Below are 27,794 nucleotides of genomic sequence, written 5' to 3' on the forward strand. Positions count from 1 at the left end.
AATTCGACCAAACTGCTCCACAACTTGGCCTCAAAATGGGTCGACGGTCGGACCAAGCGGGGACGGGCGACGCGGCGAGAGATAAAATCCTTGACTACGATGAAGATTAAATTCGGATCGAATTTTGTCGATCGCCAAACCCCACTTATTATTCAAACTTTCTGTATTAATCAAACCGTGTCGCTCACACTGATCAAGGCGACCTAGTTCTCGGACATGACAACTAACTTGAAAACAGATGGCTTAAAGATAGCATAATTTAATTAAGATGTTAATTTATTAAATCATAAAATTTCCATGCATGATTTCGCCTATATCAAGAGTCAGGCAATTAATTGGTTCTGTAGTTATTTACTAAAATATAACACTTAAAATGACTTAAACCATCACCATCACCCGCCTAAGCAATATTTTGCAATGCTCTCTTTTTTTATTTATAAATGATCAACGATATATACATATGTGCATACGTCGTGAGATTTATCAAACTGATGTGACGTCGAATAATTTAAAAAATCACAATTTTTATTATCTCAAAATTTCAATTTTTTAAATGAAAAAGTTAACTTTTTAACAACGACGTGACATCGGTTAGGTACACAAATTTTGTACTTTTGGGCAACATATAAAGCAAAAATGGTCTCTGTAATCCCTACCCAAAAATTGATCGAAGTAATTACCCCACCGGGGACAATTTGTTTCCCAATTTTTAAGAGTGTATTTACATACATGCCTGTATCTTACACATACATATGTACATATTTGCATATATATGCGCACTGGTTAGTAAATCCTTATTAACTAGATATCTATATTAATATGTACCAATTAAGACATACATATGTACAAAAATCTCGCTAAACGACCCAATTTTACACACACGTAGAAAAAATATGTATGTCCGTAGATCGAGTTTTTTAAACGTTGACACGTTTTCTTAACAAACCAGTTTTGCATATTTATATATGTCACCCGAGATCATCATCAAAAAGCAATATGCATACCTGCACACATATAATTTAATTGGACCACTGTAATAAATCTTAGTTTCCAAGCAGACTTGGCAGGATCCGCTTGTGCAGATTCATTACTTATGTGCGAACTTGATTTATTTATTGTTTTATGAAATGAGCAATAAAATAATGTAGCATGAATCAAGTTATTTGTTAATTACGAATTAAAGTGTCAAAAGTTAGTTTATGAAGTGTTCTGCTGACATTAATTACTTATTTGAGACAAATAAATACATACAATACTAGGAAAGAAATATCATGGGTTATGTTAAAGGAATCTCGTTCGTCCTCCTGTGGTACATTGGGTAAGGTCAATTCATTAAATTTTTTTTGCACATAAGTATTTACATATTTTCGTAAGTTTAGCAGAACAGTGAAATGTTGCCAAATTCGGGAGATTGTGCAAGATATTTATTGGAAAAAATTTAATTTACTTGTCCCAAATTTTTGAACCCAGAACTTAAACTTGTTCCAATTTCCCAAAATTATTTCGCAAACTTTGTATTTCAATAAACAATGGAAATTTTGATAATTATGTACAATCTAAATAAAACTATGGGCCCGGTTTGCTTATAATTATATTTTGCGAATCGAATCCTCCTGAGCTGCGCAAATTATGTAAATGAGCTGCCATACAAAAATGATGCGTTGTTGTGCCGAATACGCGTAAAATTAGATTATTTGTGTTACAACTTACTTATGTATAAATAAAAAGTTATGAATTTTTTAAAATTTCAGGATAATTTGGTCCGTAATCTATATTTACGCCCCTTTCTTCATCATACTGCCATTCAGTAGGAAATTGTACCGAAAAGCGACCGATATTAGTAAGTGTACACTCTAAATAACTTAAATGTAGAATGAGAACTAAAATTAAGTATTATTTTATCCGCAGTTTTATCCTGTTGGGAAATGTATCCTGTAGTAAGTGTTTACAAAATCCTTTAATAAACAACCTCAATAAGGGTATTCATTCCGAGTTCGAATCGCAAATACATACTTTCTTTTTACCAGCCTTCAAGTTCACGAATCCGTGTTTAATTTAATTGCTTTTGCAACGTTGCTAAATAAAAATTTTGCGGACGTTCCTAAATCCATAATCGTGCAAACTCTGAGTGAATGAATGGCACATAAATGACTTATCTTTGTACCATAGTCGCTCTTGCAATTGATGATGGGATGTCGGATCTGTCTCTCTGGAGATGAAATTGATCCCGCCGAAAGCGCCATTATCATAATGAACCATCGAAATCGGTATTAATAAAAAATAATTGACTGATTATTTTAATTGATTAGTTTACCATGACAAATTAATTGATAGGCTGGACTGGTTTTTCCTATGGGCCGCACTTCTACATGGCTGCAGAAGCCCAGCACATCGGTGCAAGTTTGTCTTAAAATCTTAGTAGGGCAAAAAATGTTTAAAAATTGAAATTGAAATTGGAAAAAAATTATGAAATTTTATGGAATTTTTTTAATCGGTTTTGATTTGATTTTAATTAAATCCAGTGTTCGTTGGATTCCAGGGATTGGCTGGGGCCTACAAATGGCCGGATTTCTCTTTCTTCACAGGTATTAAAATAAACAAATAAACAAATAAACAAATAAACAAATGCAAACAAGTGAACTCTACGCAAAATTATGTTTTCGCAAAATGCAAAGAGGTTTCCCACGTTTAAACCATTTAACATTTTCTCCACAGAAATTGGAAGAAGGATAAAGAATTTTTGAAAAGAGCGCTGGATTACTTTAAGGAATTGGGTGAGAACTACCTGGTATGAGTATTATCATCATATTTAGAACAGACTTATTTAAGTATTTGGTATAGCAAATTATTCATAAATATTTATTACCTTGTGTTCCTTTAGATTCTCATATTTCCCGAAGGCAATCATTTATTTGACGCCACCAAAAAGAAAAGTAACGCCTTCGCCAGAAAAACAGGACTACCCGGGTACGATTACGTACTACATCCGAGAACCACTGGGTTTACTTTTCTTGTCCAACAAATGCAGAAAAGTAGGCATATTTTTAATTTGCGTCTAACTTATCTGTCTGTTTACCTGATCCATTAATATCAAAGTGGTGGGTGTTTGCACCGATAAAAGTATTGAACGGTTTCTTTAAGCAAAATTTAATAAAAAATATGCGCCATCTAGCGAGAAATCAGTAGAATTAAGTTTGCAGCAGGTAACACGCGGGTAATCTCCTATTTTACTAACAGATTCCCGGCTCGACGCGGTCTACGATCTAACCATTGCGTACCCGAAAACCCTTCCCATAAATGAGCTTGACATCCTCAGCGGGAAAGTTCCAGAAGAAGTCCATTTTAATATTTCTCGCTACGCGGGTGACACCCTACCCCGGGATGAGCAAGGCATCAAAACCTGGTGTGAGGAACGCTGGGCCGAGAAAGAAGCGTCCCTCAAGAAATTTTATTCTGAAAGGAATCCCGATCGGAGGAGATTATCGCCCAAAGTGAGGTTCGCGAGACCATTAAACGCAATGTTTCTTGCCGTCGTGTCCTGGACGGCGGTCACCGTGTTCACTACCTACCTCACTTTCTACACTACGTGGGGTTTTTATTACACGTGTTTTTCCATATCAGGGTTTCTCTTAGTTTCCTATTTTACTTATGGCATTCAAAACTTTGAACTTGACCTGTTTTACAAATATGACTACCATAATGAATCAAAGTGAGGGTCCATAACGCGAAATATCTATGAATGTATTTACAACTAAACAGATGAATAACAAGACTTAGAAATAATATTGAGTTATAATCTTTCGTTAAAAACAAACAACTGAAAACTAAATGTAGCAAAGTCGTGAAAACAAATGGGATACTGGTTTCTTATGTATGTCTTCTTACATTTATCAACTCGTAAAACGGGCCAAACAAAATTATGGCCCACCGTGACCTTGTGATCTACAACGGATATGTTTGAACAGCTAACTTATCCCTTCAGAAGAATTCGAAAATGGTAAAGACTCAAATTCATTAAATTCAATTTGGGGAAATTCAATTACACTCTAAAGTTATCCTGGATGCAGAGGGACGGACATGTCATATTTTACGTGAAAATCCGGCCTGAGTACCCGGCTTATTACCTCGGTAATCATGACCAAAATAAAAATGCAGTTCCAATGTTATATTAAGTAATCATAAAATTACGTATTTATTTACAAATTCAACCTAGAAATTTATTACATTTCTATGCATTGCTGCAACTGATTAGCAAATTGCAAATCGTCCAACTCCCGGACAAACGCTCGTGCAATTTCTTCCGCTTGACCAGCACGCGGGAGAAGATTTCGACTCGCAAAAACCCCCAATCTCAAAGAGTCTCCAAGCGTAATAAGCACAACGCCAAGTCCTAAAAAATTGGCATATGCAAATTCATACTTCGAACTACATAATTTTTGCACAATTTGCAAAAAACTTACCCGCATATCCGACATAAAATCCCGTCATGTTGAACACGTCTTTGGCCAAGTAGCCACAAAAATTCGGTTTATCCAATGGACCCGCTAGATTTCCAATGAAAATCCGCTGATATCCGAATTGCCTTTTGTTTATTTCCTGCAAAACGCGGCGCGGGACGGAGGCCAGGGTGTAAAAAAGTATGGCCCGAGTGAGCGGGAAAGTTGATTTTTTCATCTCTTTTAGCGCTTCCTGGGTGCGAATTAGTCGTTTGAGAGGATCCAGCTCTCCAATCGGGGCCGTGTAATTACCCTTCGTTCTAAAATTAATGGCATAATCAAGTATGCATATTTTGATTGGGGGAATGCATAGGATAGAGCTCGATGGATATTATTTTTTGGGGGGCAACAAAATATTTTTTAGGAATTGTGGCGGAATTTACAAATTCGACAATTTTCAACTGGAATTAAGTACTTACGTGTGTCAGGTTGAATGTATGAGGAAATACAAGAGTTTAAGGGGCAACCCGAGAATTTTGTCGAAAAACAAGAAAGTTGGATGCATATCTCGGTGTGTGTTCTATGTGTATACGGTAGTCTTTTTGGGGTAATAGTATATTTTTCAGAAATTTGGCAGGATTAAAAGAAACCTGATTTCAATTATCGTTTCCCCGTAAATTAATTTTATGCGTATGGACTTGTGAAATATTTTCAGATATTTTCTGGGGAAAAACGAGAATTTTTTTGAAAGCAAAAAATCATAATTCTCTCATCGCCCCCAAAAACTATACTTTAACTCACATATTATTCCCCAAGGGTCTCTCCTTCCTCCATGGCGGATGCAGATTCGTCTCCACCATAACAGTCGCGGAATGTGGGGTCCCTTCCGGAAAAAATGAGCTCCTCATCGCCCCCAAAATTGCTGAGTGCATGACCGCCGTCCCAGTCACGCCATGCTGCGCCCCCACCTGACGAATCCGGCTGAACGGGATGGGCTCACAGATGTGAAAACGGAGATGTGAGGCTGCTTCCGACGGAGTAAAGTTGTCGCCAAGGGAAGTCCAAGACTAAATATCGAAGGATCAAAGTAGAATATTTAAATGTGGGAGCGGGTGCCTCAAATTCAGCTATTTTGACCAAAAATACAAAATCCAGCCACGTTTCTAACTAAGTCTCTATTATTATCCTACGGGAACTTTCATATATTACGTCCTCAAAAATTTGGGTAGGTGGCTTTTGACCGCTTATTTAACTGGTGTAAAATTGGGTGGCTGGTCTAGAAAAGGGCGTTTCTTCAATGACGTAATATATGCACGGTCTCTGTTTACTACCCTTCTTGATAGCAAGTACCGTCAATTTCTTATAGTTTATTTGTACAATTGTTAAACAATTAAAGAATATTTAAGTATGTACACTCTTAAAAATCATGTTATCCTTTTGAATGTTCAATGCACTATTAAAAATGATGCCACAATTTTTAACAGTGTATCCAAATGTGAACTGATCTTGTTAAAAACTCACCTTCGTATCTGGGACCAAACACCCACTTCGGGATCCTTCCCGACACGTGGCCACAAAGTCGTACGGCATCCCTAAATATCGCACGGGCGATCTGTTCATCGCTGGCGGGATGGTGCAAGTTTCTTTCTTTCCCAATTTCCCCTTACTTTGCGGGAGCGCCATCTTTCTAAACATGTGAAACACCCCGTTCCCATCGGTCATGGTGTGATGGAAGCGAAATATGACGAGCGAAGAGGGCGCCACTGTGGGGTCGTATTTCCTCCGAACGATGACAATTTCCCATAAGGGCTCCCCTTCTTTGAAAGGTTGGAAGGTCAGGCTTATCTGCAGTTCGAGCAGTTGTTCTGGAGTCACATCTGTATCGAAATTGGTATGTGAGTTTAGGAATATAGATTTTTAAAAAAATTAACTAAATGAAGTAAAATTGTGAAAAAATTGAAATAATTAATCGAAAACCTTCACTGTACAGAGGGTTAGTCAACATTATGGAACCTGTCGCTCTTAGCCCCATATACATACATTAAACGACTGGAGCTAATTTCAAAATCTCTGCTAAACCTGCGTAAATGGAGATCGTATCTTTTGAAAATTTCACATTAAGTGAATTTATGATCGATGAAGGCTAAGTTGGTGAAAATTGGAAAGCACACGTTCTACCGATTGCACAACCAGACAGACAGACAGAACATTCCCATTAAAGGGATTCACTCTTCCTATTAAATAGCAATCCTTCCTAACAAATGGAAATACATAAGTGTGCTACCGACCTTCAGGAATGAATCGAACTCGATCCTCAACAATTCTCGATTTGGCCCAAAATGGGTGTCCCATAAACGTTTTGATTGTCCACCCTAGTTCCGGATAGAGCAAGCGATTCCCCACCTTTGCCTCGAGCACTTGCTTCCTCCAAGTCTCCCGGATGTGGTTCGGATCCACCTCCCCCTCAACTTCTAGTGTTGAAACCATCGAGGTTATGGGAGATGTGTAGATACGATCGTACGAAAACCTGGCATCACTCGGGGTCAAGATTGTGGTCAGATCTCGTCGGAACTACATATTTCCGAAACAAGATTATGATTTAATTTTCTGTTATTTTTCCCATTTTTAAGTAAAACTAGGGGAACGTAATTGATTCCATTTTTTAATTTATTTTTTTAAAAACCTGATGTCTGACAAATTTTCGAAGTACATAAAAAATCAAACACAACGGGGTATATAGGAAAATAATTTTCAAAGTTCTGCAAACAAACAAGTAGGCTTGGTCGAACCCTAACTTTGAGAATGCTTAATTAAACACGCCGATTTCAACGTAGTAAAGAAAACTATGACTTCATTTTCCCCTTATTTTCACATTCTCAAAAACTAAACAATTCTGGAAAAGAAACAAGTTTTGATAGTTTTTAGTAAATACTCTGCCCGAATCCGAATTTTTTCCGACTCGAAATCGGGATTAGCAAAACTGTTCTGACTAGGATTCAACAATCTCTAATTGTTATTAATTAATCTCTAATCCCTTTCATTTTTGTAAATTTTGAAGCAAACCAGGAATTTTTTGAATTACAAAAATTCACTCTTAGTTTACCAGCCACGCCACAATTCTGACAAAACAGCGATACAAATGGAACGGCAGCCAGGCCAAGAACAGCGGGGGGATGAGAAGCCACAACGGCAAGTATAAACACGTCAAGAAAGCCGACCGTTTTCTCATCGTCAAAAAATGTAAAAAGGAATATGTTTCTCGGACAAAAGTCTAACAATAACTGAAATCTAATTCGAGACGATCCACCACAAAATAGATAGAATGACTTTTATTAACCTTCAACAAGTTTCTACGACGTAAGTATTTTCCTGATTTCAAGGGCAATTAGGCGCAAATTGTGAAAAAAATGTCACTTCTGTCTGGAACGGGAGGGGAATACTTGCTTGATAATTCAGCGAGATGTGTTAAACAAAGATGTCTTCCTGGCAGACGGACGACACAATTTTTACATACAAGGTTTGGATCTCACGGTCAGTTATTTACATATGTATGTGCATACTTTAGTTATTATTAATTTAGATTACTTATACACTTAGCTGCTTAATATGCATATTGTACATTTGCATAGGTAGATTGTTTGTCGCGAAGAAGAAACCAGTTTATGTCTGCTTATTAAGTGATATTTTTATTTTTTGACAAATCATTTACTTGATCTTGACTTGATCTTCCTCGAAGAAAAGTGTCTTTTGTAAGTTACATTTCCTTTAATTAGATCATTCGAAACAGATATTCCCAGTCTTTGTTCCAAATTTCTGAAAATTTGAGACAAATCCCAGAAAAATGGGGGGTGAAAAGTAAACGAAAAAATATATATTGCGAGTGAAATGAAGATTCCTATTTAATCTTGGATTTTTATTTAAAAAACCTGCATTGCCAAATTAAGTAAGGCAAATCAGATAACGAGGGGAGTTCATGTATTATGTTTTTCGTTTAGTGATATAAGTAGACCTGATTAAATCCATGGGTTTGGACAGATTTGTACATATTTAATGTACACATGCTCCGGAAGTGGGTATGATGGATGTCGCTCAGTTGGAAAAAGTCGCGCAGGGCGACTTTTATGAGTGGGAAGACTACACATAATTTCTGAACCTTCCTTGCCCTCAAAGAGAATAAATTTGTATGCATAAATCAATCTGTAATCTTTTTACTCTACACCTACCACTTATTGTCAAGCATAATCCTACAAGGGAAACTTATCCCTGTCAAGTCTGGATTTTCCCGTCACACTATACAAATATAGGTGCATAGTCTCATTTGCGTGATAATTTCATACAGTAAAGTAAAAAAGCTTGATATCCTGCAAAGAAATCGATCGAAGTAGCCATTTTTATACGACCGCTGTGCAATTTTTCTTCGCAGGAACAATTAACGTTAGCGACCAACGCTGACATGCTCAAATTATGAAGTCGGAATTTTCTCAAAAACTTTTATTACTGAATTTTAGAAATGGGTTTTCCTACATATATAAATATGTATGGCTTTAAAACATTAAGTTTTACATAAACTATTACTCAAGCTACAAATTATAAAATAATGTTCCTAAAGAAAATTATATTTAGCATTCTATCTTTAAGTTGAAATATGAATCCCACTTCATTCCTAACTTTACCATAGAGGTTTTCCAGCACTAAATCCTCATTCCAATTAATTTAGGAAAAAATCCCGGTCCAACAATACAACGCGGTTCCCTTGTCAACAATGTCACTGTAGGAAATCATTCCATCAATCAATCATTCATCCATCCCAATCCGAATACCAATAAATGTAAGTATGCAGCATTAGTTATGCATGTATGCAAAACATGTCTAGTATGTAAAAATAGGAAAAGTACATACATCCACCAGAAACCAGTTTACATTTTAATTGACTCAGACAAATAAAAGGCTTATCTACACAAACATACTTATTTGTGTAGGTGCATACGACTGCATACTAATAAATCTCACCAGTTAAGGGTTTCCACCTCTTTACAGGTGTCGAACCAGTTTCTGCACATGCACTATGGGCCAGGTTTTATGAATTGTGGCCAAAAATATATATCGGCCAAAGTCGAAGTCATAAAAATAATTCCTTGCGTACAAATATCAAGTAATGTATGGGGTATCTGATTCAATGTTTAGTGGCAACCTGGCATACCCCCCAGGGGGTGTGCCAACGCTTTTTTTTGGTCCAACTAAACCTAGGCTTGCGACCTGTCATTTTTCATGAAAATATGTGGGGATTAGGATGCAAAACAATCAATTCAAAACCACACCCAGGGGGTGTGGCCATCAAGGCCTTTTTCAGTCTAACAATATATTATGTTTATGTTTGCCGTTCATTTGGATCCTCATATATATATCCAAGAGGAAAGATTTTTCGGATGCTTGGTTTACTTACGACAAAGAGTCGTCGACGGTCATCCCCATGAATGGGCGTGGTTTTTAAAGTTCTTGTTCACCATCATCATCCCCACAAACCCCAACCAGAATGAAATGTCACATGGCTGAATTTACCTATACATGTATAGATACATATATGTATATTAAAAAATCGTCAATGGCCACACCCCCCGGTGATGTGATTGTTAAATTTACTGTTGTCCATAATATTCTCCTTATTAAGCCAGGAAGAATGATATATCGCATACCTATGTCTTCCTAAAATAAAAATGTTGATGATGCCCACACCCCCCAGGGGCCTATGCAATGATCCTGAAACTTTCGCCCAAAATACAATTCGGTTGCAATTTATTAATTTGTATGTCATTTATTATTGCCTATGATCTTACCAGCTAAGCATGATCAAAACATGATAAGCAGATCACAAATCAATTTGTGGGCGTGGCAGGAGGTGTGGTCCATATATTACTGATATAACATTGGAAACTTACGAAATTGAAAATTGAAAATCTCATAAGATGGTTTGGTCTAAATCAAACGATCGCTGAGGACCACACGCTCTCGAGGTTCGTAAACTAGAATTATTCGATTAGAATAATGATGCTCATCGAATTGAAAAAAATAATATGTCACAGCCTACAATTTCGTCGAAATCGAAAAGTCGCACAGGACCACAACCACTGAGGGCGTGATTCTTGAATTTGAATTATTCGATCAGAATCCCCTCATCGAGCTGAGAAAAATGATATGCTACACGACGTGGTTGCTAAGATTTACGAGTGTGTCGCCAACCACACCCACAGGGGGTGTGGTTTTTTAAAAGTTCAATTACCGTTCCGTGATCGCCTTGATTTACTGGGAAAAATGATATGTCACATGCCGTATTATAATTGGGTATTGACCGAAGCGCCAATAGCCACTCCCCCCGCCCCCTGGGGGTGGAAGTCAAGGTCATATCGACAAGATAATGGCCGTTGACAAGATTATATGGACTGGCGACGTTTAATTTAGGGAAAAATATAGGAAGAAAATGTTTTGCTGTTGAAACACTTTGAGAGTGTTGTGTGACCACACCCACAATGACGCCAATGCAAGGGGTGTGACCAACTAATCGCCGAGTATGACGACCTGAATGTTTCAAGCATTGCCGCCAAGAATTGGCGCCCAGTTCTATCGTAGAATTTTCAAATTTGTCAGTTATATCAACTCGCGCCTCGAACTTATTAATGGCCACAATTTATGGATCCTGGCCCATAGTGCATGTAATAAAAAGTGCACGTTGCAATAATAATGGCTTTTCAGACCTACGTAGTAAATAGCTCAACTCACTTGGTGTTATCCGACACGAGCATTTTTTTTTCCTGCCATGCTGCGGAATAAACCAGTCTGATTGAAAAAAAACGACAGATGACACGAATTTTTCGTTAGAACGATACATAAATACATATTTATGGTAATGGACATGATTTATATGGCGAGTGGTTATCACCTGGTTTTTTTTCTTGGGCTAGCTCTAGAAATTCTTTACTAAAATGTTCTCCCCCATTCTGTACTTTTCCAAGTTTAGATTACACACGTGTACACTCTTAGAAATGTAGTATTAAAATAATACCAAGCAGTATTCACACACAAAACAAAACTTTGTTAAATCAACACCGCCGGTTTCACTGTATGACGTAACCGCCTTGGTTACAATGTTGAATCTGAGTTATGATGATTTTGATACCGGTAGTGATAAGGTTATGACCGGACGGAAAAGTTTCATCACCACTCGGAATCACAATTGTAACCAAGGCGGTTAAGTCACATACATATTGACACCGGTGGTGTTGATTTGACAAATTTTTGTTTTGAGTGTGTGATTCTACCGTCGTCGTTATGTATAAAGTTGTCATCGAGTGATTACAATTGTCACCGACTAATTATAAATTTTCACTGACTTCGTATTAAATTGCCACCAGAGCTAGGAAATTTATAACCAGTTCGTGACAAATTTGTAACCACGGCGGTAGAGCCATACATATATCTGTACGTTTGGTTTTTGGTAATAATCGTACCCCTACTTCTAAGAGTGCACATGTCTTTTGGTACAGAGCGTTATCTAAGGTAATACATATATTTTTTTCAAAAACCCTGTTTTTTAAAGCGTTTTTTCCCTTCAGCTCGGAAAATCATGTTCTTCAAGCGAACCCAGTCTAACCCGATTTGAATTTCAAGTATTTTTAAGTGTTCATATAGATACCTGTTCAAAAAAAACATTTTTTTCAAAAGCGAATCGTTCCGATGTCTGGTTAAAGATTTGCATTCAAATTTCGTCATTTTCTTCAAGTTCATTTCATTTCACTTCACTTTACTTCATCGGATTTCATTTCTTACTTCGTCCCACGTGTTAAGCACAGGGTGAAAAATTTGAAATGACAGAATTCTCAAGTCCTTTACATGCCAACGAGGGGAAATTCAGTTTCATTCACTATGTATCATACTCAGTCAAATGAATGAAAATGAACAGGTTTGTATGGCCAAGTGCAGTTTCTATACATACTTATGTAGATTTCGCAGAACTGCATTTAACACGTTAAATATTTAGGAATCTTGAACCACACTACTTTCCCCGGATCACTTCGCAACCAACCCGGAATCTGTTTCGGGTATTTTGCGAGCAACAACTCCAGCCGAGTATTAGCAAGTCAGTCTTCAACATGTGTAACAGTCCAGCTGCTTTTTAACACACACGACTTTTGTGCACGAAAACAAGTCAAAATATTTCTTTCGAAAATTTTCCTGTAACATTAAATGGACATGGAACTGAATTTTGTAGGTCACGGATATAAATTGAGGACAGGTTACGAACTCATATACTGCGTCCTCCCGTACATCGAAGACCAGCGGGTGAGAGGAGTTCAATAAATTACTTATTTACTTATAATTAAAAACTTTTAACTTTTTAAAAATGTGATTTTTCCAACTATGCAAAATTCAGAAATAGATAGCATGTGTAATATCAAATTTTTAAATTTGTAAAAATTACTTTTTATAATTTAATCGGAGCAAAATTGTGTTTAAGTTTTGAAATCGTGATAAACCTCGAAAAGTTACAGGGTTTTTATGAGTCCTAATTATGGCTGACTTTTTTTGTAAATTCAACAACCGGCTAAAACTTGCGCGTTTTGGAAAACCTAAAAAGACCCTGATTTCTGAGCTTGTCAAAATAACCCCTTTGCGCGTATCTTACATAATCATTTTTTGACATAATCGTTACCGTAATAAATTGTCTTTTGAGGGTAATTAAATTGTCCCCGGCGTCGATAGTATTTTTATTACGTAGGCGTTGACATTGGAGGCTGAGCAGGATTTAGCCTCTGTATTCATGATACCCTTCGGTGATAAATTATTACCCGAGCGGTTGAAATGCATAGTACCTTCGCCAGTAGCCATCTCATCAAATAGTTATTGAGTGTGTAATCATTGTTGGGGACTTATTAAAGGGACAATCTATGTATAAATAAATTTCGACAAGGAAATTCAAAATTTGAAGAATTGGAACAACCGATTTTCGAGTGTTCCCATTTATGCAATTTATACTTGTAGCCAGGGTAAGGAAAACCCCTGGGTTTTGCTATTGAAAACCCATACCCAGGGGTTTTACCTGGGATTTGCGGGTAGTCAGGGTAGTCGGGGTTATGGGGGAAACTGATCCAGTGTCTCATGTATTCAGTTGTAAAAATAATTTGCTTTTTCAGTAATTTTGCAGCAAAGCTGCTTATTAATTATATTGTACTGACTAATTAATTAGTAGAATTATTAGTAATGCCCAGGTATCATTGTTATTAAATTCGAATACCCCAACTACCCCGACTACCCGTGGGTATTGCTCAAATTTGCTACACAAAACCCACCAATACCCGCAATACCCCAATACCCCAAAAACCCGGGGTAGCATACCCTGCTTGTAACCTAACCTAATAATTAGTCTAATTATTTATGAAATGATGACCCCAAATCGATTCTAATTATTTTCACAGTACACTTTCGGACACTCGTACGAAGGTTGTGGGGATGATGAAGAGTTCCTACTTTTGTTAAGGATCCGATGGTTCGAGGAGGCGAAGTTCTCATCCGCCCGTTTCCAAATTTCCTGTCGCCATGGCAACTACTGGATTAAGCGGTTGTCGGTTTGTCACACTCTTAGAAATGGGGTTATGATTATAACCAAGAAGTAAACGCATGTGATTCTACCGCCGTGGTTATAAATTTGTCATCGAGCTGTGACAAATTCTCATCGATTATGTAATTATCAACTCTCACCGACTTGGTATTAAATTGTCACCTAAGCTAGAAAATCAATAATCAAATTAATAACCACAGCGGTTGAGTCATATGCGTTTACATTTTGGTAATAATCGTACACCGAATACAAAAAATTGTCAAATAGCACCGCCGGTGTGAATATATGACTTAACCGCCTTGGTTACAATTGTGATTCCGAGTGGTACTGAAATTTTTCCGTCCGGTTATAACATTATCACTACCGGTATGAAAATCATCATAACTCGGATTCAACATTGTAACCAAGGCGGTTAAGTCATATATTCACACCGGCGGTGTTGATTTGACAAATTTTTGTTTAGAGTGTAACCTTATTTCTAAGAGTGTATGTACGTGGAAATTTTAGGCTGCCAAAAATTACGCAATATTCGTAAATGGAACCGACGTCCGTGATACCACGGATGGAATGAAGATATCGCCCGGGGACATTTTCGTCCTTGCGGAAAACATCTTGCCGAAGATTACCCGCCATCGCGCTGGAGGAAACTAAAGTTGAAGGTTTTTTCAAAAATGAAGAAACGCCCAGACGATTTTCAGAACACGTTCGATTTCCGCTTCCAGGTTTGTGCACACCTTTTTCTAACTTTTACCAGATTGGGTGGAAATTTAAACTTTTTATCATACCTGTTCATCAGTGTTTCTGCTGTTAAATAACACCTGCACGAAATTAGTGCAGAAAAATGTTTTTAAACGTTTAATAACACCCATCAAAAATCCGGAAAAGTGCATGAAAATGCACTAAAATGCGCGAAATCATTTACGTGCAAATAACATTAGAATAATGGAATTTTTGGAAATATTCGATTAATTGAGAAGTCTTTGTGCTATTGTACAATATTTTCCTCCTCGTTTTAGTATTTTAGTGTAAAAGCATTTTTCATTTTGCAAGACATAGGTAAGCCCTGATTCCGGCTGGAAAGTGTGATAAACTTTCAAACTAGTTAGATAACTGAATCTTTCCCCCCATTTTCAGTGTTTCGGGTGAAAGTAACCACCTGCAAGAAATAACCGCAAGAAAATGGTTTCTTGCAGCTATTTTTACCCGCAAAAAATGCAAGAAACTCCTTCCTGCCCGCTGTAATTCTTAGGGCGCGTCGCTAGAGGGCGCTGTGTTTCTTGCATTTCTTGCAATATCTTGCACCTTACATTTCTTGCGTTTCTTGCTTTGCATTGCAAGACATTAAGCAAACCCGTAAGAAACGAAACACTGCCCATTTTATAGAGTAGCAGAATATGATTTCTTAAAAATATGAAATTCCCTGTATGAATTGCATTTCAGTTATTATTATGCATTATTACACATTTTCGTGCATTTTCGTGCGTTTTTATGCGTTTTTATGCATTTTTGTGCATTTTTATGCACCATGCATGCATAAAAATAATTTCGTGCGCACAAAAAGAAACACTGCTGTTCATGAACGTAGTTTTCCTTCAAAAGTCAGTCATTCCGATAGAAATATGTATGAGTGAAGATTTTATTCACATTCAGTCTTTTTCCTTCAAATTCATTTCTCTTCGTCTTATCTTACTTCACATTTTATTCATCATCTCAAATGATAGAATCCTGAGTTTGAGTCGTGTTCATTCAAACGATCGGCAATTCATTTTCATTCAATTTTCATCATAGTCAGTCAAATGAATGAAGGTGAACATGTATGGTTTTTCCTAGAAAACAAGTTCCCTGCTATGGAACCCTCAAATATTTTGACTCTACCCATACAACAGATTGATGAAATTAAATATGAACGTTCTGTTAAATTTCTCAATGCAAATTTCAGCCTCGAAGCGATCCCATCACGTCCGACCCGCCTGACAATTACGCATCAGACTCCGCCATCCTTGCCTATTTCCCACGTGACACAGCCGAATCTTATATCGCCCTGGAAAACACGTTGGTTAGTACTTTTTATAATTTTCCTCTAAAATCACTTAACTTTAATCAAGAAATTTTGTAAACTTGTCAAATTATATAGATACTCTCCAAAATATTTTCCCACTTGGGCCTCTCAACCTTAAAGATCTGCCGCCTCGTGTCATCCCTCTGGGAGAGTGAAGCCGTCCCCTGGCTCAAGTCTCGATCCGAAATTCGGTTCCAGTTTTACGCCTACCGCGAACCCGCAATGTCGATGAAGTTCTTCTTCTATACGAGTGAAATGCTGCCCTTTGCCCATCCGAATTGGCACATGGACCGTCTCAATACTGGCGATACGGCGACGTTGTCTAAATTAGGGGACGATTTGGACCGGATCCTTAAAAATTGTCACCCGATGATCCGGCGCCTAAGTTGTGTTTATTGTCACACCATAAATAACGCGCTCTTGGCCAAATTGCTGAATCGATTTGCCGCGTCTTTAGAGGAATTGTCGGTTTGGTTCGATGATTGTGAAAACGCGGAGGAAGATATTACCGAATTTTTCAACTTGATAGATTTCCCGCTCCTTAAAAGATTCGAGATCGATATGGGTTGCAGTGTTTTGTCGACGATTAATCCCGCATGGTATGTAAATTTGACCCGTTCCCTGATCAAATTGAGTAGCAGGGTGTCCGCGCTGTACCTCAAGTCGAACAGCGCCCCGCTGAATACGTATTGTTTGCGGGAAATTTTTTCGAATAGAGAATACCCGAGGTTGAGGGAGGTTCGGATTAAAAAAATTGATTCGGATGGGATGGAAGTTTTGCGGGGTTTGAGGGCGGGTTTGGTTCGGCTAGAGATTAATTGGTTTTCCGACGAGTGTGAGATTCGACAGGTGGAAGAGGTCGTGCAGAGACAGAGAGAGTCGTTGGAGTTTCTACGTCTCGAAGTGCCCCCGGACTGGGGGGTGGTTCCCGTGGGGGAAATGCCTTTGTTGAAAAGGAAAGAGATTTTCTTTAGACAAGTTTAGGCAATAGGTTTAGGATTTATACTTTCAAGTTTAAATGCAAATTTCTAAATACCCTTAATTAATTAAATTTGTAATTCCTGTATTTATCATTGCATGGACCATTAGCCTTGTTAGAATTTTTATACGAAAGTAATTACTATTTTATTGCTATGTTACGTTTATTGATTACTATTGATTAATTACTGTTTTTGCATCACCCGAAGTATTTACATACATCGGGGGTAGTAGATGATCGGTAAGAATTGTAAGAAAACATAGCCTTGAAAGCGTTAAATGAGCCATCTCATCGGATATGAACATGATATGAGATGAGTTACGACTTTATGCATGTAAATAATCTGGTAATAAACATTACCGAAAAGCACAAGTATATGACTCTACCAAAGTGGTAATGATAAGTTGTACCGTGTGGTGATAAAGTTTCACCATCATGCCAACGAATTTTTACTACCTGGTAAAATATTATTACCAAATCTATTATCATTACCTGCGTGACTTTACCGGATTATTAAGAGTGTAAATACACACCTATTGAAAAAAATATTTTCATTTAAAATCCAGCCTTTCGGATTTCTGTCAGAAGATTTTTACTCACATTTAGTCATTTTCCTTCAAATTTATGTATTTAACTTCATCTGACTTCATTTCTTATGCTTTGATCACAGGGTGAAAAATCCCTTCATTCATACTCCTTCGTCTGAGATGACAGGATCATTCGGTCATTTTCATTCAAATGATTTATGAGGAAATCTACTCACATTCACGGTCATAATGCATCAAATGAATGAAAGGGAACAGGTACGTATGCGTGTGAACATATGCATTCTGCACACTCAAAACAAAAATTTGTCAAATCAACACCGCCGGTGTCAATATATGACTTAACCGCCTTGGTTACAATTCTGATTCCTAGTGGTAGTGAAATGTTTCCTTCTGGTTATAACATTATCACTACCGGTATCAAAATCGTCATAACTCTGAATCAAAATTTTAACCAAGGCGGTTAAGTCATATATTGACCCCGGCGGTGTTGATTTGACAAATTTTTGTTTTGAGTGCATACATATATAACTCAACCAACAGGGTATTGCTAAGTACATAACACCGTTTAGTACTACCTCGGTGTTAGAGTTATACCATATCGGTAGTAAATTTCTACGGTGTGGTATAATTTCAATACCATAAAAACTTTAATATCGATGAATCAATACATACCTACCAGACCAGATTTCTAACAGTGTACATACTGATAGAATTTTGATATAAATCAATCGATCAGCTATTCACTAATAGAATAATAATTTGCACTCAACCAGTTTTTCATCCTTCTTGGGTGACATCACATTTGTATTTGTACCGGATTCCAACCGACGTTATTGGGTTGCTCTCTGATTTATGAAGTGCAACTTATTTCCTCAATATCAAACTTTCTGCTAGGAATGTTCCCCTTATTGAATTTGCAAACATTTACATAGTTTTCCCATGACGGAAAATTTCCGAAAATTTATGTAAGTACCACCAAAAAATGGAACTTTGACTTAATCAAATTCGTTACTTAGGTATGTTTGGATCATCTTACATATGTCCTCGTAATTTATTTTCGTCTGCCAACCTGCACAAATTCATGGATCCATTTGGAAATTAATTTCAAGCTGTATGGAGGCAAGTTGTACATATGTAATTAATGCTCAAAAAGTATTTAAAAATATCCACTGATTTGTCCACATTTATGAGCCTTTAAATTTGTCCGCATTTTTCCACGTGTAGATTTTCCAATCGCTTTGTCCACATTTTTGCGCGTGTAAACTTGACTAAAACTTTGACCTTATTTCTTTATATAAACATTTGAACCCCGGCCGGGACTTTTGTCTTTGCAGGTCTCTTTAACATATTTTAGAGTCAATTTTGACACATTTTTGCACACATTTTTATAGGTATCTCCCATCTCACCTACTTTACCACTCCAATTCCAGCAAGTTCGGAATGGACACGTAGATTTCCTAAGTTTGCCAAATTTCCAATGTTTTTTAAGGACCCTGTCAAAATTATGTCACCCTTTTCAAAAGTAATCCACTCTTAATCCCACATATATTAAGGAACTCATTAAAAAAATCGACACACAACTGTACCCCTCATCAAATCCACGTTACTCTGGATTCAGTTGCTATGGAGAAATTAGCATTGTAGGAGATCGGAGCTGTCAAAATCGTTCATTCATCATCCGAATAAAAACCAGTTTTTCTCTTTTTTTCGCGTGACATCACAACACATTTATGTATGTACGGCATTCCAATCAACGTCATTTTCAATCACTTTTTTTCAACCGTCATTTGTCAAATGCTGAATACCTAAAGTCAAACTTTTCACTGGGGAAGATTCCTTCTTAAAAAGTGGTCAATTTATTCGAAATCTAAAATTCGCTTGTGAAATTTTCTCGAGAAATTAAATTACCACAAAATTGGAACATGACTTAATCCAATTTTATTACCTGCGATGGATCACCTACGTGTAGCTTTTTTCTTTGCAAGCTTCGCAATTACTCTCCCAAGCGGTACAAATTTACTCCTCCCGTTTGAAATTAGTTCCAACCCGGATAAAATCAAGTGCTACATAATTAGTGCTCAAAGCTAAGGTTTCAACTTGAGGACAAAAGTATTGGATTCACCCTGTTCAGTTCAATGTCGTTGTATGGTTTGTGGATTAAAATTAGACCGTTTTTGGTAAATGTTTTTTATAAAGGATTGCTCTACTTATTAAATTCAATCCATAGTACAACTTTTACAAGGACTATTGAACTTCATTTTTAGCACGTGTCTCCAAATGTGTGAATATTTGCAAAATGTAGCAAAGTAGCTTGGTCTTACTTCACCCTAAATACGACGGCGCGGGAATACTTATTGTCAGTGTTTCAAGCATAAATTCAATTTTAGTAAAGGCCTCCTTCACTCCCCAGACCAAAATTTAGTCCTGCGGGTGTCTTAATCCTCCGAATTGAGTTCATAGTTACATTTCCAATGATTTTTTGCAGTGGCCTTGAAGAAGTTAGGCACCTGGACACGGCATCCCTGAATGCGAGTCCCTACCGACCCGGAGAATTAACAGTTTTTCTTATTCACGGACTTCTAACACAAGTCAACGTAACTGGGAATAATGGCAAGATTTCGAAAATCTAATTTGATATGGTCTGTTCGGAAAAGATAGACCATAGACCAAAGACATATATCACGAAATTATATAGCTAGCAAATTCGAAATTTTCGCGGGAAGCCATCTAATGACCAAGTTTTTCCCGGGACGACTATCTTCCTCAAAGAGATCATAGTTATTTCAAGATTTTTGTATCAAAAATGCTCTAAACGTGATAATTTTTTTTCATTTCAGGAAATTTTGCCAACAACAAGATGACATCGTTCAACCCAAATATCTAGTATCTTTAGGAGCCCAGTTGGCGGGACGGGTTGGGAGGGACTTCCAGCTGGCGATGGGAGGCAGGAAGATACCCCGAATTTCGGATAAAAAATATTCATGGATTTGTACACAATTTTGTTTGAAAAAATTCCTCCATATTTTTGCCCACATAGATTTGTCCACATTTCTGTCAACATCTTTGTCCACAGACTTGTCCACATTTTAGCCCATCCACCATTATGCAAATATGTGGAAGTTGATCGACACAGTTGTCCACAGTTTTGTATGTGCAAATATGTATGTGCATAATTTAAACATTTCTCAACGTACATATTAGATTCTTGTGTAATTTTGAACACAACTTATGACAAGTTGAGCCAATATTTTCACAAAATTTGGCAGATTCTTATCCCAAGTTGAAACATAGTTTTGACGACAACTTTGACATATTTTTTAACTTGGTTGTTCCAGACATTTTTGTAAAAAGGGTATCTATAAACTTTTTAGTAGGTTTTTAGCCAATCTTGGCCATAATTTTGACAACAAAGTTGACGCGAATTTTGGCATAGACATCATCAAAATGTATAATCTTTGTCTTGGAAAGTTATGTATGTTTGCAGGGTTGGATCTGGCAGGTCCATTATTTTACCCATCCCTCCCAGAATGGATCATTGACAAAAGCGACGCCTACTTCGTCGACCTTTACCACTCCAATGCCGGCGAGTTCGGGACGGACAAGCTGGATGGACACGTGGATTTCATAAGTTGGTCCAATTTCCTGGAAAAAACTTCTTAACAAAGGAGCCAATGGCTTATCACCAATCTCGTCAAAATCAACATATTGCCAATCATTTCTTGCCTGTGGGAATTTATTTTTAAATTCTGAACGACGAATTTTCAGTCAGTAGACTAGAATGACAGTGTTTTTAAGCCAGTTTCGATGTATTCAAATTTTTCTGAAGGTATAATAAAAAAAACACCAATAAATTTTTCGTCCCGAATTTTTTAATAAATTTCCAGTTGCGAAAAATTATTAAAAATGTCTACATTTTGACGAGTTTGATGAGGAGTCTAAAATAACATGTCAAGCTAACTAAACTTTTTAAATCTAGTAAATAACGGCCATTCTCAACCCGGCTGTAATCCAGGATCGAATCTTTTATTCTGCAGTCATCAAACGGCTCAGTATTTATTCGCGGATTCAATTGATAACGCGTACGTGGCCTGTCAATGTTCCCAGAAGGAGCTGGACCCCGACAATTTCGAAATTTGTGTGCAACAATGTCCCAACCCTGTTTTTGCTGGGATATACACACCCCACACGTAAGAAATACATACATTATATACTCATTAGGTTAATTTTTTTGTTCGACACTCTTTAAAATCATGTTACCCATTTGCAAAATAAATTAACTCTGGATTTTATATTAAGTCAACTGCATGTACTAAGTCCAGAGTAACGTCAACGTGCTAAAAAGTAAAGTTTACTCTAGATTTGTTGTATAGTTTAGTTAAAACAGAATTCGAGTGAATCCACTTTTCGAAAGGATGACAATGACATGACTTGTAAGTGTGTACGGTTTGTTCAGAATTATGTAAGTATTTAGTAAAGATTAGCAAAATTTTACCGATTTATCTAGAAAACCTGTGCATTTATTTTCGTGAAAATTTTCTGGAATATTTTGAGCCATGATTCTCCAGAATTTAACACATCAATAGATTGAGCCTTTATACTGTATGAGCAAATTTTTCACAATCACGTAATTGTGCAACAGTGCACGTGGCGAGTACTACATCGATGTTCCGTATCCACTAAAGTCACCCCCGTTTTTATCAAATTACTTCTTCAATACGATTCCAGTTCTGGGGAAGTGAGACGACGTGAAACAACAAAAGTATCAAAATATCTATCATGCAATGGCTACATTTTATACAAAGTTAAAAAACCCCCGTTTGCTAAAAATATAATCTGATAAAACCGTGCAGTGTATGCAGTTTATTTCATTTATAGGACATTTTTCTTTCGTAATGTATGCATTTAATGCATATCCAGTATCTTATTTTATAATTTATTTAGTTCAAAAGTCTTAATTTACGTTTTAATTTTTAACCTAAAGTTAATATATATGTATGATTGTATTTTATTTTTTAAGTTAAAGCCGGGAGTAACCCATAACTAGTGAGAGTTCATTTTTTCATTTCTATGTATTGCTGTGGTTGTGAGCAAATGTATATTTATAACTTCTGGTTGGTAAAAATGTGCGAGTGAGGATAACAAGGAGTAAGGAATTGAGGAGACTCACTAATACTGTAGGATCCAGATTAAAGGGCCAATGGTCAACGTTTCGAACCTTCGTTCTTCCTCAGGACCGGAGGGATAATTTTGTGGTGACTGCTCACGGGAAGAACCAATGTGAGTGTGAGGATATGGGAATGGGAAGGATAGGAAGACTGCCAGACCACGTGGGCGTAGCAGTCTAGGCTCAGGTACCTCGGGGTCGCCCGGACACCCGTCAGCAATTAAAAACCGCCCTGAGGGTATATTGAACTCGCAAAGTTTACTTTAATAGAAAACTAAAGTTTACATTTAAACCAGGAGGTTTGTTGGCTTTGAAATGAAAGATAATTTTATTCTCAAGAGTCAGGCGAGCCTTCTCGTCTGACGGAGCCTTAATTAAAGCAGTGATCATAATATCATCATCACTGTGATTATGAACAAAATAATCTGAAACTGTGGTATGGGAATCATTGCGAATGGAAAGTAAATGTTCACGAAAACGATCGGCTAATTTGCGAAGAGTTTGGCCAATGTAAATGACATCAAGGCATCTCTTGCAAGTAATTGCGTAGATTAAACAAGAACTAGTACAAGTAGAAAAAGACTTAATTTCAAAATTTACTGTTTTAATATTTAAAGAGGAACGTTTAAGAACGTGAGTGCAGGTTTTGCAACGTGGCCGATTACAAGGAAAAGTGCCAAAATTAGTGAAATTAGTGAAATTGCTGATTGGGTCACGAATTGGTTGCAATTTGCAATTTGGTTGCAATTTAGACTGCTACGCCCACGTGGTCTGGCAGTCTTCCTATCCTTCCCATTCCCATATCCTCACACTCACATTGGTTCTTCCCGTGAGCAGTCACCACAAAATTATCCCTCCGGTCCTGAGGAAGAACGAAGGTTCGAAACGTTGACCATTGGCCCTTAAATCTGGATCCTACAGTATTAGTGAGTCTCCTCAATTCCTTACTCCTATATTTATAACTTCTATTTTCCATCAATTTAACTTACACGTGCACGCTAGTTACTCATGAATCAGCTCCCCATTCGAGTAAATGTTACTTCAGTCTCGTCGATCGTATTTTTGCTAATTTGTTTTACTGGGAAAATGCGTCTGCGGTACCAGGATCTGTTTAGAAATCAGCTTCCAATTCGATTTTTCACAATCTATTTACTCATTATCACCAAAAATGACATCATTTGTCTCACGCAGAATTCCTGCACTACCAGCGGTGTCAAAACTTCGACAAAATTGTTACCAAACATTAACCTCAGCGGGGCCAGGGATTTGTGCATTTTTCTCTCAAATTTACTTGTAGTCCTCCCTTTGCATGAATCGACCCACTTCTGGCTCGCCATGTTTACCTTGGCCGCAGATGAGAACGTCTGCAGGGTAAATGCCAAGTTTAAAAGGTACACAAGCAGGAACATGGCCATTATGGGAGAGTCGACCTGTTCAAAAAATAAATTGCTTCATTCAAAATTCGTTCAGTTGAAGAATTTGAAAAATTATTCATTCATTCGAAATTTAGAAATAAATATGTATTATTGATTTGCTATTCTTTTGATTCCGATTATTAAATACATGGATTTCACAATCAGACATATTGTGAAAAAACGAGTAAATAATGAATAAAATTATTCACTCATTGGTCATGAATATGAAATGAGAAAATCTTTATTCAAAATTCATCCATTCAAAAATTTTGTAAAAAAATATAACTCAAGGTTCATAAATTTATTGATTAATGAATAAATAATTTGTTCAGGCTCGATTGAATGAATGAATGTGAGCAAGAATGAATAAATAATAACCTGATTCGACCGGTACATCGTGATGACCGCGAAAGACAAGAAAATCTGCAACGATGGCGTGAGAAGTGCCGTCTTCAAGAAGATTCTATTTCGCGTGCAAGCATTCAAGACCTTTTCGAACATTTGGACTTTTCTGTACTCGATAAGAGTAGCAAGTCCTTGCTCCCATTTTCGGATAAATGTGACACATTCGATCCACAGAAAGGTGACGCCGGTTAGGAGCACGGTGACGATGTAGTACATTCCACCCAGGCCGACCTGCATGATTAATATTTTTTTAATTAGGTAACCAAGCTAATTAATTAGAATGTTGAGGTTGATTATTAATTAATAATTATTAATTATTAATTGATTATTAATAATTATTGATTATTAACTTGCGTTAGTGCCGGCGAAGCTAATTCTATACTAAATACTAATTAATGAAAAGATAAAAAAAGAAGTTGGTTGATGAGCAATTTAAGATTAGCCAAAAATTAGCCAACCAGTTTGTGAAAATTAGCAATTTTCTAATTAACTAGCCAAATAATTAATTTGGTTAGATAAAGATTTCATTGGATAATTACTAATTACCAATTAACTGGAAAATTTACAAAAGCGCCAAAAAGTTTGCAAATTACCGAATTATTAATTAGTTTAAATATCCACTTTAGTATAATTACTACTACTAACTACCAGTCTGGTTCAAGTGCCGGGGACTTGAAGTACCCGGCATTGTATTTTTGAATTGTATTTTTCCTTGAAAATAATTTTTGGGTTCCGATTCCCTGGACCCTTTTGAACTTGCCGCTCCTCAAATTTTTCAGATATTTGTGATTTTAGGAAAAACGCCACTATAAAAAGTTCTAATTTTTTTATCCAATGTTCTTCATTGGTGGGAGGTTAATTTGAGATAATAAATTTTTTTTTGAAAATTTATCCAATTTATGAAAAATGGAAGAAAAATCTTGGGTTCCGGGGAATCGTAACTTTTGTCTAATACGGTACCTGGGAATCGGCACCCGCTAAATCCTGCGACAAGTGGGTTCCGTTTCCCTGTAACTTGCATAACTAAAAAGTCCAGGGAATCGGAACTTTTGGGTTCCGTTTCCCAGGTACTAAGTTCCGATCCCCCGGCACTTGAACCAGACTGACTACTTACATAAAACGTGTTCCTGCCAATCACCACCCAGGTGAAAAATTTAAACGATGTTGTGCATAAATTTGGCTGGGTTTTATGCAGAGAATTGGCTGGATTTTATGCAGAAAAATTTATGCCGAAACTATTTGTGCACAAAATATACAGAATTATGCATAATTGTGCTAAACCTTTCTGCAGAATATACATGTCAGAAGTTTTATGCAGAATCGTTCATATTTTTCCTGCATAAACCATTGTGCCGGTCACTTGTGTAGAATTATGTCAAATTCGACATACGATTTTGACTCGGGCAATGACTTATTTATTGGAAACGTAACTAGGTAATTTAATTTAGGCACGACCTGCATGTAGACGACAAACTCCAGAATGGCGAAGAAGATTAGGATGCCCGTTTTCCATAATGGGGGGAATGCAAATACATGTCCTTCTGTACAGATAATTGAACTGAACAGCCCAGGTTGACAGGGTAAAAAGACGGACAGCAGGCCGTAGATCGACGCCATGGTGAAACATGCGAAGACCATATCGGCCAAAGCCAAAGCGTCCATAAAGAAGCGGAGGCAGATTAGAAACATCTTCTCCTTCGAAGTGTACGGCAGGTCTGGAGGACAAATTACAAATTAAATACTCATGCAAAAATGTAACCCAACACAAATATTCCAATCTAATAAGGAGTCCCGTTAGACAATTTGGAGTACATAAACCACACGAATTTCAGTCGCATACCAGATAAGAAACGGTAAAATCTATATTATAAGCTGGAAATGTCTGTCCGGGACGGAAGTGAAAGTGGAGAAAATTAGGTTTCGAATGGCGCGAAAATTCAAAATAAATTAAAAATTAAAAACCTATCGTACAGCTTTGCTTAGCCCGAACCAGGATTGATTAGTACCCATGTTTGTCAGAATGTTATACTACCAAATACAACAAGCAGTGGAGGCTGCTCGTATAAAAATTCCGAAATCGGTATGGGTAACCCTTAGTGCCCCTTCGGTTACTTTTTGTTCATCTTAGACTTCATATAATTTCATGAGAAGCTATTTAGTATCACCGTTCCGAATTTCCGAATTTTCCGAAGTTTTAAAAATCGGTATGGGTCACCCCATAGGGTCCTTCCACATGAAATTTTACCAATTTCACTTCATATTCTTCCATTGTGGCCCATTAGCAGCCTCTATACCAAATTTCAGCTCGATTGGATGATTTTGAAAAATCGGTATGGGTCACCCCATCGGGTCCCTCCGGTTGAAAATTTTTACAATTTCACTTCATATTCTTTCACTTGGAGCCATTAGCAACCTCTGTACCAAATTTTAGCTTTCTACTACCATTTTGAAATTTTGGTGCATAATACCCCACCCACTCCGATGACCCCCACCGGTCAACCACTTGACCGATTTGGCCCATCTTCGAACTCGGTTCCTAACTTTGTCCAATATGCATCTGGTAAAAATTTCAAGTCAATCGGTTAACTCGTTCTAAAGTTATCGAAAGACAGACAGACAGACAGACGGACGGACGGACGGACGGACATGACGATTACATAAGCCCTGGTTCGGGCTAAAAATTAAAAGTCAGATGATAGTTATCTTTGTGGGTTGTCTGACGGTGGTTATCTGGGAGTAGTGGTCTGATGGTGGTTATCTGGGAGTAGTGGTCTGATGGTGGTTATCTGGGGTAGTGGGATGATGGTGGTTATCTGGGAGTGGTTATCGGGAAGGGGTTATCTGGGAGTGGTTATCGGGAAGGGGTTATCTGGGAGTGGTTATCGGAAGGGGTTATCTGGCAGTGGTTATCGGGAAGGGGTTATCTGGGAGTGGTTATCGGGAAGGGGTTATCTGGGAGTGGTTATCGGGAAGGGGTTATCTCATGGTGCTTATCTGGGGGTGATTATCTGGGGGTGGTTATCGTGGTGGTTATTTGGGGGTGCTTATCATGGTGGTAATCTGGAAGTGGTTGTTTGATGGTGATTATTTTCCGTTATCTTGGCCACTTTAGTTTCAAGTTAAAGTGAATTACAAGTCAATAACGGGTAAGCAGAGTTGGCCACTTTAGTTTAAAGTA

General features: G+C 37.3%; 4 protein-coding genes and 1 long non-coding RNA gene across 6 annotated transcripts; 3 read left to right on the top strand and 2 right to left on the bottom strand.

Moving 5' to 3' along the window:
- Positions 1-1,074: 1,074 nt before the first annotated feature.
- Positions 1,075-4,166, top strand: LOC110861861 (lysocardiolipin acyltransferase 1). Its single transcript, XM_035845076.1, has 9 exons — positions 1,075-1,318; positions 1,752-1,840; positions 1,909-1,937; positions 2,170-2,267; positions 2,335-2,418; positions 2,523-2,585; positions 2,716-2,788; positions 2,882-3,032; positions 3,238-4,166. The coding sequence occupies exons 1-9, from the start codon at positions 1,272-1,274 to the stop codon at positions 3,711-3,713; spliced, it is 1,110 nt and encodes a 369-aa protein (XP_035700969.1). The 5' UTR covers positions 1,075-1,271; the 3' UTR covers positions 3,714-4,166.
- LOC118433292 lies at positions 4,164-7,699 on the bottom strand. The gene is made up of 6 exons (XM_035845075.1): positions 7,540-7,699; positions 6,725-7,007; positions 5,958-6,313; positions 5,238-5,503; positions 4,461-4,756; positions 4,164-4,390 (listed from the first exon to the last, which is right to left on the bottom strand). The coding sequence occupies exons 1-6, from the start codon at positions 7,663-7,665 to the stop codon at positions 4,221-4,223; spliced, it is 1,497 nt and encodes a 498-aa protein (XP_035700968.1). The 5' UTR covers positions 7,666-7,699; the 3' UTR covers positions 4,164-4,220.
- A 4,455-nt stretch (positions 7,700-12,154) lies between these two features.
- Positions 12,155-17,456, top strand: LOC118433267. Its single transcript, XM_035845025.1, has 6 exons — positions 12,155-12,390; positions 12,469-12,770; positions 13,904-14,053; positions 14,554-14,768; positions 15,986-16,102; positions 16,181-17,456. Exons 4-6 carry the CDS (start codon positions 14,718-14,720, stop codon positions 17,087-17,089), a joined length of 1,077 nt encoding a protein of 358 aa, XP_035700918.1. The 5' UTR covers positions 12,155-12,390; positions 12,469-12,770; positions 13,904-14,053; positions 14,554-14,717; the 3' UTR covers positions 17,090-17,456.
- Positions 17,457-20,482: 3,026 nt separating this feature from the next.
- On the top strand, positions 20,483-21,941 carry LOC118433288. The gene is made up of 3 exons (XR_004833293.1): positions 20,483-20,621; positions 21,117-21,260; positions 21,609-21,941. It is a non-coding gene; the product is annotated as an uncharacterized LOC118433288 (long non-coding RNA).
- Positions 21,942-22,461: 520 nt separating this feature from the next.
- Positions 22,462-26,799, bottom strand: LOC118433272. Of its 2 annotated transcripts, XR_004833285.1 has the most exons (4): positions 26,072-26,799; positions 24,590-24,847; positions 23,786-24,226; positions 22,462-22,740 (listed from the first exon to the last, which is right to left on the bottom strand). XR_004833285.1 is itself a non-coding variant. In XM_035845045.1 (3 exons), exons 1-3 carry the CDS (start codon positions 26,303-26,305, stop codon positions 23,942-23,944), a joined length of 777 nt encoding a protein of 258 aa, XP_035700938.1. In that variant the 5' UTR covers positions 26,306-26,799; the 3' UTR covers positions 22,462-23,941. The 2 variants fall into 2 exon arrangements, 1 of the variants encoding a protein (XP_035700938.1); XM_035845045.1 differs by having other exon boundaries at positions 22,462-24,226.
- Between the last annotated feature and the right edge of the window lie 995 nt (positions 26,800-27,794).

The sequence above is a fragment of the Folsomia candida genome, unplaced genomic scaffold, assembly GCF_002217175.1.
Source record: "Folsomia candida strain VU population unplaced genomic scaffold, ASM221717v1 Fcan01_Sc046, whole genome shotgun sequence".
Lineage (NCBI taxonomy): Eukaryota > Metazoa > Arthropoda > Collembola > Entomobryomorpha > Isotomidae > Folsomia > Folsomia candida.